The 13,225-nt window shown below is 44.3% G+C and overlaps 1 protein-coding gene across 1 annotated transcript in view; it reads right to left on the bottom strand.

Moving 5' to 3' along the window:
- ALDH1L2 (aldehyde dehydrogenase 1 family member L2) overlaps positions 1 to 13,225 on the bottom strand; it is a 52,026-nt gene that overhangs the window by 3,039 nt on the left and 35,762 nt on the right. Inside the window, exons 12-22 of the mRNA XM_048831906.2 lie at positions 12,901 to 13,028; positions 12,332 to 12,482; positions 11,762 to 11,832; positions 11,538 to 11,643; positions 10,960 to 11,047; positions 10,016 to 10,109; positions 8,834 to 8,933; positions 7,215 to 7,313; positions 6,263 to 6,428; positions 5,186 to 5,291; positions 2,288 to 2,487 (exon numbers count right to left, since the gene is read on the bottom strand). Coding sequence (XP_048687863.1) covers positions 2,288 to 2,487; positions 5,186 to 5,291; positions 6,263 to 6,428; positions 7,215 to 7,313; positions 8,834 to 8,933; positions 10,016 to 10,109; positions 10,960 to 11,047; positions 11,538 to 11,643; positions 11,762 to 11,832; positions 12,332 to 12,482; positions 12,901 to 13,028 — 1,309 coding nt within the window. The remainder of the gene's footprint in view (positions 1 to 2,287; positions 2,488 to 5,185; positions 5,292 to 6,262; positions 6,429 to 7,214; positions 7,314 to 8,833; positions 8,934 to 10,015; positions 10,110 to 10,959; positions 11,048 to 11,537; positions 11,644 to 11,761; positions 11,833 to 12,331; positions 12,483 to 12,900; positions 13,029 to 13,225) is intronic.

The raw sequence follows: 13,225 nt of genomic DNA on the forward strand, positions 1-13,225 counted from the left end.
CTGGAAGAGACCACAGTCAGTTTCCTTGAATCATGTCAAACAATGGCTGGTGAGAACCAACCAACCAGAAAACCACTGAACAAAGATAATTCCCATGACGGTTGTGATGCATTTGGAGTTGCCCATTGAGGATTTATTATATGCAGGGGCGGCAGGTTTGTATAATTTTTGGTGGTGCCCAGAACCCGCCCCTGCCCAAACTCCACCCCCCACCTGCCAAAGGCTCTGGGAGGGAGTTTGGGTGGGGGAGGAGGTCTAGGGTGCAGGCCCTAGGCTAGGGCAGGGGATTGGGGTGCAGGATGCAGGTTCTGGGAGGGAGTTTGGGGATGGGAGGGGGTGCAGAGGTGAGGTATGTGGGCTGGGGTATGGCTGCAGATGAGGGGTTTGGGGTGTGGGAGGGGCTCAGGGAGAGAGTAGGGGGTGAGGGCTCTGGGGCTGGGAATGAGGGGTTTGGGGTATGGGAGGGGCTCAGGGTGAGAGTAGGAGTGTGGGGGGCGAGGGCTCTGGGGCTGGGGGGCTTGGAGTGTTAGAGAGACTCAGGGCTGGGGCAGAGGGCTCTGACTGGGACTGGGGATAAGGTGTTTGGGGTGCTGGAGGGGCTCAGGGCTCTGTCTGAGACGAGATGAACAGTTGTGGTGTTGGAGAGGCTCAGGGCTAAGGCAGGGGGTTGGAGTGCAGGGGGATGAGGGCTCTGGCTGGGACTGGGGATAAGTGTTTGGGGTGCTGGAGGGGCTCAGGGCTAGGATAGAGGGTTGGGGGTGCGGTGGGGGGGTGAAAGCTCTGGCTGGGGGTGTGGGCTCTGGGGTGGGGCAGGGCTGGGGATGAGTTTGGGGTGCAGGCAGGCTGCTCCGGGACAGGGGAGGAGGAGGACTCCCCCCAGCCCTTTCCCTGCCGGCAGCAGCGAGCTCTGGGGGAGGAGCCCCCCTTTCCCGTCCCCCCCCCGCAGCAGCACACTCACTCCCACCACTGTCACTGCATGTGCTCCTAGGGCCTCTCTCAGGTCCAGGAATCTCCCTCGCTTCCCCCATGGTGGGTGCCAGGGGATGCTGCGTGTGCCTCCTCCCCTGCTGTTGCCCCTGACTGTAGCCTCACTGGGGGTGAGGGATGGGGCTGCCTCCTTGCCCAGCATGGGGCAGCAGCGGTGACTGCAGGCGGAGGGTCCCTCCGGAAAAGGAAGGGTCTGAGATGGAAGGGCAGGCTCAGAGTCAGTCTGCCGTGGCAATGGATGGGGGGCACTAGGACACTGCAGCAGCAGTTGCTGCAGGGAGGCAGCATGCAGCTGCACTGAAGAGGCAGGAACACTGGTGCGTGGGGGCAGCAAGGGGAGGCTGGGGGACACTCGTAGGAGGCGTGGGGTGGCAGCAAATGGGCCGGGGGCGGGGGGACACCCAGCTGGGCCCCTAGGCTCTGAATATTGCTGGTGCCAAGACACCACGGGCCCATATAACTCGCCACTTATGATTATATGAATGCTGTATGTTCGCCTGGTTACTGGATGTTTACTGCATGAGGGCTGTCTGGAATACAGGCAGAAAAGAGGGGATGGCTCTAGGTAGAAACCTATCAACTGACACGGAAGAGTCACTGACGGACTATGTCAGAATCATTGGGTCTAAAAACTGTTTGAAAAAGGAATACATTAATGTGAACTAGGTACCTTTTAGTTCACACCAGCAGTGTCCATGGGGTAATTAGCAGTGCAGTGTAGATGAGCCATTAGGGGGGTGTTTGAAGAAGTTAGGACTACTATTAGGGGATGGTATGCCTTTAGGTAGGGTAGACATGCTATGTAGACTCTATTTTTATAATCCTTTTTCTCTAATACATTTGTTCTCCAACTAAAATAAACACTTTGGTTAAGGAAGGCTGTCTGATTACTGTATGCCACTGATCACCGACTCCCAAATGGAAGAATTGTAGGTGTCCAAATTCAGTTGGACCTGCTGGGTGAGCACAGTTGATACAAGGGGGCACTGTAAGCCAGAGTCTGGTTGAAGAATAGAACTGCAAAATTCCACCTTGAGATAGGTAAAGGCATGAGGCCTGACACCTGAGAGGGTACACTCAAACCAGGAAGGGGTCACAGAGATGCCATTAGCCTTCTAGCTGACAACAGTGTTATTTCTTAAATTTTTCCTTGCTATTTTTTAAGTGTAAATCTTGATCTATCAGGACTTTTATGGGCTTTTTTTCTCCTGTGATAGAAACTGGACAAGGCTTTAAAAAAAAAAAAATTGGTTTAGACCATCCGTTTGGGGGGGGGGGGGGTTGAAACCAAACTACTTACCTAAATCTTTTCCGAAGCCAGATTGTTTGAATCCACCAAATGGTGCTGCCACATCAGTTTTGTTATATGTGTTAATGAAAACTGTTCCTGCTTCTAGATTTTCACTAACGTACAGAGCTTTGCTTAGGTCTCTTGTGAAAACCCCTGAAGCTAAGCCATATTCTGTGTTGTTTGCACGTTTTAACACTCCATCGACATCCCTATAATAATAGTAATAAAAAAAAATCATTCGGCTTCATTGACAGTAAGTGAAACATAACAGAGACCCTGACGTAACAACCAACCTCCCTCTAGCTGCGGTGCAGCAACTTCTTCCCACACCCTTTTTCTTTCTAATCCCTATTTAGCTGTTTTGAAAACATAACTATGAAGTACTAGTCTACTGTTAGTCAGTCAGAAATATGAAAAAATTCACAGTATTGTCTCTAATTTATACAGTTTGTAAATTAGACTGCAGAATGCTTAAGGTTTATACCAAAAAACCTCAAACAAAATATTGTATTATACGTGTCAGCTTTGTGCAGCTCCAGTGGAATTCAGGGAATGAAGAAGTGCAAAAACGTCTACAAAGCAGAACTCTACAGCATAACATTAATTTTTGCTAAAATTAGCCTTAACTCCCATTTTGTTGGGGAATAAATTCTTAAAAATCCAAAGACTTCCATGTAATAAATAAACCTTTTCATGCCATTTTCACTGTGCTCATTTCTATTTGTACCTTATCCCTAAACGGCTTTAAATATCCTAAGTTGTTTCCAAAAATTGAATACATTTTATCATAGGCGCTGACTTTTCCTTTTCCCTGGGGGTGCTCCATCCCACTCTGCCCCAGGCCCTACCCCCAAGCCCTGCCTTCGCTCCACCTCTTCCCACCCCTGCTCCACCCTCTCCCCGGAAGCCCTGCCCTCGCTCTGCCCCCACCCACAAGGCCTCCCATGCTCTGCCTTTTCCTGCCCCCACTCTGCTCCGCCCACCCACCCCTCACTGGTCTCTGCCCTCTCCCAGCCCCTCCCCCAGCTGGCAAACAGCTGTGGCCAGTGAGTGATGAGCACCCACTGTTTTTTTTCCTGTGAGTGCTCCAGCCTCAGAACAACCATGGAGTCGGCATCTAATTAGCTTGATTTAACAACCTTTTAACGTGGCAGTTCACAGATTGAGAGTGTGTTCTATTTAGTCAAAAGCTTAATACTGTATTTTCAAACTAGAAAAATTAAGGCCCCTGGAAATAATTCCATTAAGTTTATACAGTGTTCTCCCCCTGCTCCCCCCACCCGGCTGAAGCTCACCCCAGTAAATTTCATTCCAGATCACTAAGGCTACGTCTGCACTACACAGCACTGGCAGCAGCACGTAGCATATATGTAGCAACATGCCACAGTGAAAAGCGGGCTGTGTCCACACTGTTGGAGAGAGGAGGCAGCTCCCTGCTGCAGGAGCCTTTCACTGTGGTTAGGAAAGGCTCTGACGGGGGCAGGGCATGGGCAAACCCCCCTGCTAGAGTCTTTCCCTGCTGCTGGAATCTTTTTCTGTGACAGGGAAAGGCTCCAGCAGTGGGGAGACAGCGGGACACTACACTGCTAAAACAGCAGTGCAGACAGGGAGACATGGCTTGCGGTGAGTAGAAAACTATGTAGGGTGTGTACTTGAGTACATACCCATACCCTTAAGACGTGGCTTTACTCGCCTAAAGCGTGCCTCACAGTCTACACTGCTACTTATACTGGTGCTAGGTGGCTACCCATGTATGTACTCTACATGCCACTGAAAAAAAGCATACAGTGTAGACATACTCTAGTAAACTGGTCCACAAACTAAACACAGGGATTGTCTCACCCCTTACTGGAATGTACCCACTTTTGGAACAAAATACAGTCGTAGTTAAACAGCACACAGTAATGTGACACAACAAACAGTTTGTAACAAAGAAGAGTAACTGAGCCACCAGAATCTGCAGGGGGAACTGAGATACCGTAGGAAGAACGTAAGTTTTGTAGCTTGGTTAGGACACTGCATTTAACTACCCTTACTTTGCAAAAAGTGCCACTGGCTATTTAATCTCATGTAAAAGATGATGCCGCCAGCAATGTAGTGTCCCTTACCATCCTGCTGTAGCTTTGGTTCTGTGGCAACTGAGAAGAGCAGTCTGTACTAAATGCTATCTTTTACACCTATCTGTTCCTTAGAGGCAGAGGAGAAAGTAAGCCGGTACGGTCTGGTATGGTGTACCGGCAAGAGCCAGTACGCCATGCCAGACCGGACTGGCTTCCCCAGGCTGCCACTTTAAAGGGCCCAGGGCTCCCCTCAGCGGCCAGAGCCCTGGGCCCTTTAAAGCGCCGCCGGAGCCCTGCCGCCGCTACTCGAGGGGCTCTGGCAGCGGGGCTTGGGGAGCACTTTAAAGGCCCCGGGGTTCCCCGCAATGGCCAGAACCCCATGCCCTTTAAAGTGCTCCCTGAGCCCCACTGCCGGAGCCCCGGGGTGGCAGCGGCAGGGCTCTGGCAGTGATTTAAAGGGCCCAGAGCTCCGCTGCGGTAGCTGGAGCCCAGGGCCCTTTAAATCACCCCGATCCCTGGGGCTCCCAGCCGTCTCTGCAGCTGGCAGCTCTGGGAGTGATTTAAAGGCCCTGGGGCTCCCAGCCGCAGTCGGTGCCCTGGGGCCTTTAAATCTTGATTTAAAGAGCTTGGGTATTTAAAGGCCCCGCCTCTTCCAGTCAAGGCCACACCCCCTGCTCAGGACTCCAGCGTACCGGTAAGTCCTTTAAGTTACTTTCACCCCTGCTTAGAGGATTCCTATCACCACAATGTCTCAGCGTGACCTTATGAGATTTGGCAGGATCACAGCACAAGGTGAAAGTGATGAAGTAAAACAAAATGCTATTATTTAAAATAGAACAGAACGTACCCATTCTTAAACTTTGAAATTACCATAATAGGACCAAAGGATTCTTCCTGGGCAAGGTACATATGGTCTTCAACATCTGTAAATACAGTGGGTTCCATGAAGAAACCTAAACAGAGGACACAGATAGGGCATCATTTGCATGCAAGTAAAATATTTTTTTAGTTTGTATTCTCTCCTTTTCTACCTACACAGTACCACACTCTGTTTTCCATATTCTGAGCTAAGTATTGTATAAGCCTAAGCAGCAGATGTAAATATCCACTCTAAATTTTCTTTAGAGAAAGAAAACCAGTATGTACAGACACTTTCACACCAGAAGTTCTATTTTGCTAGAGGTACAGGCCAGGTGTACAAAGGGAAAGGTTTGCTGTTACAGATATATCAACAAACTCTCCTAGTCAAGATTCAGTTTGTACCAGCAAAAAAGTGCTTTTGCTGGAATAAGTTATGCCATTCCCTGAACAAAATAAGCTATGCTGGCAAAAGTCATTTTTAATCGGTATAACTGTATCTACACTAGGGCTTTTGCCACTATAAAACTATCGCCAAAAAAAAAATCACCAAAAACCCCCATCCCTCACCGATGTTACTATGCTGGCAAAAGTTTTTAGTGTAGACCTGACCTAAGTCTCAATTTAGTTTCTGGTGTGTCAGCTGCACAACTTCTATTAATGCTATATGGGAGCTGTGCCATGAAAGTCCTATGTATCAAGTGAGGACTATTCCCCTTAGTCTCTATATGAAAGCCAGTACTAGCAAAGAAATATTGTACAACAGGCTGAGTTTCTCCTTACATGTAAATATTTGAAGAGTTCTTCAGTATGAGCCATCTCTTTCTTCCAGGTCTTTATGCCAAGTGATTTTCTCCAGGACACTGACACCCTACTTTATTTAGGTATACTTCATAGAGTCCTCTACCTTGGTGGCAGTGGGAAAGATACCATGTAGCTGTCCTTCAGCTCATGTTGTACTGTATTTCCATGAGTTTATTCCTCTTTGTGCTACACAACAGAGGGAACCATGTGGGCTTTTATTTAAAAATGTAAAAATTCAAAACATCTCCAGGTAGTATTTTACCTGGTCTACATACTTGTCTTCCTCCGTACACTAATGTCGCTCCTTCTTTCACTCCAATTTCACAATATTCCAGCAGCTTTTCCAGATGAGCCTTGTGATTCTGTGGACCGTGATCTGTTGCTCTATCGAGTGGGTCACCAATTTTCATCTTTTTGATTTCTTCCACCTACAGGTTACCCAATTAAAATGAAAAGTTACATAGTATGACACACTGGCCAATTTTTTTTTAAGTGACTAGTGACTATAGTACTTCAGTGTTGGGGTGCCCAAGTTTAAGACCCCTTGAAGGGACCCAATTTTCAGAAGGAGTACTTAACACTTTCTGAAAAGCAGGCTTTTAAGCTGTTTCAAGTTGGGCACCCAAAATCACTAGTCACTTTTGAAAATCTTGACCACTGTTTTTAGTTATTTATTTTTAAATTTCTTCTGCTACTGTGTCTGGCATTGAGAATGTCATTGTTTACTTAAGTTAACATAGTGTGGTAAACAAGATACTGAAGTTATTTCCTAGTCTAAATAGCAATAAATAACTGAGTTTTCACACAGCAGTGTTGAAATTTTAATGGTGAACATTAGATACTCTTGTATGATCCCTGCTATACTTCCAATCTTACCATATTTTTTTCCCATATTCACAGTGGTCTTAAGTTTCATGGATACAAATTTGGCAATTTTTGCTTACCCAAATGTAGAGATATAGTTGATAGGATAACGTCTCTTTATAAGTGTGTCACTTCTCACTGCATTTCTTGGGCAAGTGTCTCCTATTTGCACACCCTTTTCATTGCTTCATGATAGGAATCATGATTTCCCAGCGTCAGCAGCGATTGAAAGTTTAAATAACTTGCATGATACATAAACTTGTGTGTGTGTGTGTATAAAATGACTTGATCTTCGCTTTACATTGTTACTGCAGAATTTATTTTGAACATGAGCCCTTTAAATATCTTACCACTCTCCTAACAAATTCATCGTGAACTGATTCTTCCACAAACAGTCTGCCAGCTGCAATGCAGTTTTCTCCCTTGTTGAAGTATACTGCTCCCATGCCCTGTGTCAGAAGAAAACACTATACTGATACTTGGTTTTATTAATTTCCCACTCCAGCTATTCCCTGGGGCTACATTCTTTTTTTTCTCCTATGGATGGATCCATCCATGTATAGAACTCTTCTTTAAAAGGGCAATATCAGCATAAAACTCATTGAAAAAATAAAAATGTTTTCTTACCTCTGGGGTAAATCCTACTCTTCTTCCCTCTACCTTCTCAACATAAACACGTGCATGAACAGAGATGGCCCTGGATGCAGTGGAGCTGCTGTGGGTGGAGGCAGGATTTAGGGAGGTGCACACTCCCTGCACACTGTTGAGCGAAGCTCCATAGAGACACTGTGCAGCATCATGGAAAAGGAGTTTGGAAGCAAGGCTGATGAATACACAACTCTGCTGATCCACTCCCCTTATGGAGGGCTATGAGAGCAGTCACAGCATGTGACCCAGTGGAGAAGTATGTGTTCCCATCCTGTCAAATGCACAAAGAACCTCCCCTACATCAAGCCTATGGACTCAGGCCTCATGGAGGAGGGACAATTTGCCCCTGTTACTAACCAGTGACCATCAGAAAACTTTAAAAGAAAACGTGTTTTTTTAATGGGAAAAAATACTTTCATGAAAAAATTTGTTTCCATTCTCTGACTGGCTCTCGCACTATCTCAGGTGATCAAACCATAAAGAGATTTTCAAAATTCAATTTGCTTTTCATAGTGCATGCTGTTCTCCTCCCCTCCCCCCCTTTAACTCTTCCTGGACAATAAAAAATGGATTGGAGAGTCAGCTTCACTGTTTTGTATTTCATGCAATAGCACAAAGTTGTTTGAGTTCAATGGGGCTCTATCTAGGTATGGGGGTTCACAATAGCAGACCTAACTGTAGGATTAGGGCCTAAACTAACTATATCATGTAGCAACTAAGTCTTTTTGTAATGAGTGATGTAGCATATGCTAGGGTTACACTGGAAATAGATCCCTTCAGTAGGAAATAGGATCTTATAATCTACTAATTTTCCTCTATGCATATATTTTTGCAAATTTTAGAAGACAGATGTTAAGGTTGGATGGGAAGTATAAGTTACGCATGTGGGTGATAGTGAGTCATTAAGGATTACATGGCAGTGCGGAACTGACTGAATCTCGACTTAATTTCCAGACTTTTTTTTTTTTAAGCATTTGGAGGGGTTTTAAGAGTCAATTTTTTGTAAAATAAATTTTTTTGCAGTGTTAACATGATTCCATGGAAACACACTTTCCACCTTTACTCTTTTTTAATTTTTTTTTTTGGAGAACATTCATGTCTTTTTGAATAAGCCCCGAAAGTTTAAACTGTGTTGGCATACAGTCTAGAGAAGGGGAGCCCTGCTTCAACATACTGTATGAGGCTTAAAGTGTGGCTATCCTCTTGCGTGTTTTAGCAAGCCTTGAGGAGGGGTGCATGTGAGAAAGGGAATTAGAACATTGCTTCTTAATATGATGCACTTACAAGGTTTTGAACATGTTTTACTTTGAAGTAACCTTACCATTCTCACAGCTTTGTCAAGTTCACAGTCCTCAAAAATGATCAGTGGGGATTTACCACCAAGTTCAAGGGAGACTTTCTTCAGATTACTGACTGCACAGCTATGGAAAGTTGTAAATAATTACTGTATATACTAGATCATAAGCCGGTTCGTTTATAAGCCGACCCCCCCAAGATGGATAAGTAAAAATGGCAAATTTTATGACCCATTCATAAGCCGACCCTATAATTCAGGGGTCGGCAAACTTTGGCTCCCAGGCCATCAGGATAAGCCGTTGGTGGGCTGAGACGTTTGTTTACCTCAAGCATCCGCAGGCACAGAGGTAAACCTAAGTAAACAAAGTGTCCTGGCCTGCCAGTGGCTTACCTTAATGGGCCGGGACAGCAACTGGTGGGGAAATTTTTTTTGAGGGGGGGAGAAACTGGGGGTCAGGGAAGTAACCCCTGTGACCACCTCCCACGTGACCCCATCCCTAACTCGGGACCTCCCCACATGACCCTTCCCCATGTAACCCCATTCCGCCGCACCCCTAGCCCGGGACCCCCACACTCTCCCCATCCCATCCCTTCCCACCTTAGGTGGAGTGGGCCAGGGGAGGATGTCTCTGGCCTGGCCCTAGCTGCTCCGGCAGGCCAGGCAGTATGGCCACAGCCTGCCAGCCCTGGAGCTGTAGCTGCTTCAGAGGCTTGGGGGAGAGCCGTGTGGTCAGAAGAGGAGAGACTCTGGCCCCACCTCTTCCCTTCTGGCTCTGCTGGCTGTGTTGCAGGGGGAGGGGGCTGTGTCCCACCACTCCCCCCTCTCTATAACCATTCATAAGCTGACCCCCCTTCTCTGATGCTTCCTTTTTTTACTAAAAAAATTCTGTTTATGAACTAGTATATACGGTGTGTAAAATTAACATTCAGACATCTTTTAGTAATGAAATTATTTTCCCTAAGATCAACTGGTGAAAATGTATAGCATATATCTATTTTTGGTTTTGGACAGTTGGACTTAATAGCAAATGATATTTCCACCTTTTAATGAAGACAAATGACTAAATATATTCCCATCCACAGTCTTCATGTCATTTTAATATTATGTGCAAGATGTAGTTTGCACATCAATGCAGTAAACAAACATTGATTCATCTACAGTATAAAAAAGATCTAAAACATCTTCTGAATATAATGAATACAATACCTCTTCATGATCTGTTTACCAATAAGAGTTGAACCAGTAAATCCAAGTTTGCGGATATCTGGGTGTTCAGACAAGTGCTGTCCCACTAAACCACCTGTATTATCGTGTGATATGGGAAACAACTAATTGGAAAATGTACATACAATTCTTAACATTCTAATAGTCCAGTAGGCCTGTCAGGTTAAATAGCATCTAATTTAAAAAAGAAGTATCCTTACTTATGTTACTATTAACACCTCAGATTAATAAAACTAAAACCACAATGGCACAAATCCCTCCCTTCACCAATGGAGTCGAGAACTTCATCTCTGATACTTGGACTGCTGAGAGAATAACCCAGTTTATATTTTAAACTCTGATCAGCTGACATATGTACTGTTTCATTGAATCAGCCCCACAGTTATCTTGGGGCTTGTCTTCACTAGGAAATCTTATGTCTAAACATGATTGTGAGGAGGTGAATTAGCTGATGTAATGTTTAATTGTCTCCACCGACTAATCTGTCACACTTAGCTAACTAGATTTCTCACAATCTTATTGAAATATTTCCTACTGGCAACAAGCTTTGGAGAATAAGAGGAGTCCTACAATCAATAGCATTATGTTTCTCTGTATTATAAACGGTTCTTTGAAGATTTAGATATTTTTTGTTTGAATTAGGAATGTGTAAATGAGGGGTAAACAGCCCTGGCTAGCACCACAGTCATTCCCCATTCAGCTCAGAGAATACATGTGCAATGATGGATCAGTTTTGTAATGTGAACAAAGATCCACTAAGGAGGAGGAGAAGTCCACTCCGCAGTTTTCACCTGACTGGTCTGCAGAGGTGAAAAGCTAGATCACCAACAACTTCACCTCACCTCAGTCCTTTACTTAACTGTTCTCAAGTACAGTTCATACCGAACTATATTTTGTACAGAAAAATAATTAGGTCAATGCTTTACCTGAACCAGGCAGAATATTTATAACGCCTTTGGGAAATCCTGCTTTAGCTGAGAGCTCTGCAAACTTTAAGGCAGTCAAAGGAGTCACCTAAGCATGTACAAAATAGTCAGATTAGGTCTGCTATTTTAGTTAAATATATTGTGAAGTATTTAATGTGCAATACGTTTTAGCCTATTGCAATATGAATCTTACATTAGTTCATATTTTTACAAAGCTGACAAAGTGACATTCCCTTAGAAAAAGGAGTTCATGTTGTTCACGTCCAAGATTAATTATATTCTGAGTACACATGCATCTCACAGTGCAACCTCCTCTCCCCCTCTTCCCTAACCATAGCTCCACACAACAAAGACATCGACAGACAAACAGAAAGATTTAATGTATTCTCTAATTTGAGGGTGCCAAGAGTACTAGTGAAGACAATGAGTGCCTTGTATCAGTGTGGGAATAGCTACTGCTTTACATGTTTTTTTACAGCATGCAACAGGTCAGTCAATGGATGGAGTGAATGGAAGCTTTGCCTGAGTAGGGACTGGAGGATAACACCCATAATTTGCATTTTCCCTTTTGATTTTACCTGTGCTGGTTTGAGAACTAACGTGTTGCCTGCAGCCAAGCATGCTGCACTCTTCCATGCAAGCATCATCAGTGGGTAATTCCAGGGGATAACAATTGCACAGACTCTTAAGATTGGGAAAAATATGAAAAAAGTTACATTTTCATAACAGATTTTGAAAGGATTTTCTATTTGTCAAGGTTAAAACTAGTCTGCAGTCATTAGGAAGAAGACAACAGCCTTACCCTATGGGTTCCTTCTTGGTGAATGTTAGGTTATGGTTTGGGCGTGCTTGGCTAATCGGGATTGTAGACCCCTAAAAGAAAGACAATGGATTTAAAGAGTATATCTCTAGAAAGGAAAACTAAAATGCACCAATTACCTAACCATGTTTGTTTCAGAAAAATCACTGCCATCATGGAAGGCGTCACAGCCAGATTTGTTCTGTTAATGGGATGCCAGAGAGAGAAAGATGCTGGAATATTGCTACTGTATAACCTTCTACCAAGAATAGGAGGTACATCTCCTCTATAGCACTTCACATTCTCAACCAGCTTATCTGGCACCACGAGTTAGACTCTAAATCCCTTTTTCCCCAATAGGAAGCATAATATGCTCCTATCATGTTTCCAGGAAGACTCTTACTAGGTAAAATTCTAATTCTGTCACCCACAATTTTGAATGCCTCATTTCCCTGTGTTAAAGTTGTTCTTCTGGGCTGTACAAGCAAAAGGCAGTACCAGTAAAGAATAAGTATACAGAAGCATTGTAATTTGTTTCTGACTTTGGGTAACTGCTGACAAATATTAGCTTGCCTGAATTTTGTCACACCATCCAGCAAAGTATCTGAATGTTTGAACAGACATTCCTACATGGGTCTTCAAAGCTAGAGTGTAGACAGCTCCTGAGTCAATGGCCTCAATTGTTGCTAATTCCTCTTGGTGTTCTTCCATCAGGTCAGCAAGTCTTTTAATTAAAACACAAGTGAGAATCAAAAACAACAACACTGGGAAACGACACCTCCAACTATACCTAACTTACAAACATGATGTGGGACTGCAAAATACTGCAACTCAGGCAAAATTTCCATTGACTTCAGGATTGGGACCTTTGGCTATTTGTTAACCTAAATAAGGGCCAAATACCCAATAAAGTCAATGGGAGTTTTTTCATTGACTTAAAAATGCTCTGACATCCACACTGCAATACAGAGACCAAGTCAAAGTAACCATATCCCAGAGCCCCTAACCCCTCCCCCGCAATTCTGAAATGTGGCCACTCTAACCCTAGGACAAGGAACGTCCATCAGATTCAGATGGATTTTTCAGAGGAAGTAAAATAAAGTTAAGAACCATGAGCAAATATAGCAACACCCCTTACATACCTGTACATTAATCTCCCTCTTTCCCTTGCATTCATTCTTGCCCATTCACCATTTTCAAATGCATCTTTTGCTGCTGCTACTGCCTTGTCAACATCAGCCACTGAAGCATAAGACACCTTTGCTATTATCTGTCACAAGACAGCTAAGTGTTAGCTCACATTTAAAGTGGTGTTACATGCAATACTTCCTTTCTCTCTTTTTTTTTTTAATTTAAATATAAACAAACATTTAATTTTCTAATGGCTACCAATTATGCATGGATCAATCAGGTTCAGAAAAGCTCAGACACCATTGATGGTGGTGGAACTCGGAGGATTGTGTGAAC

Source organism: Caretta caretta, chromosome 1, assembly GCF_965140235.1.
Source record: "Caretta caretta isolate rCarCar2 chromosome 1, rCarCar1.hap1, whole genome shotgun sequence".
NCBI lineage: Eukaryota > Metazoa > Chordata > Testudines > Cheloniidae > Caretta > Caretta caretta.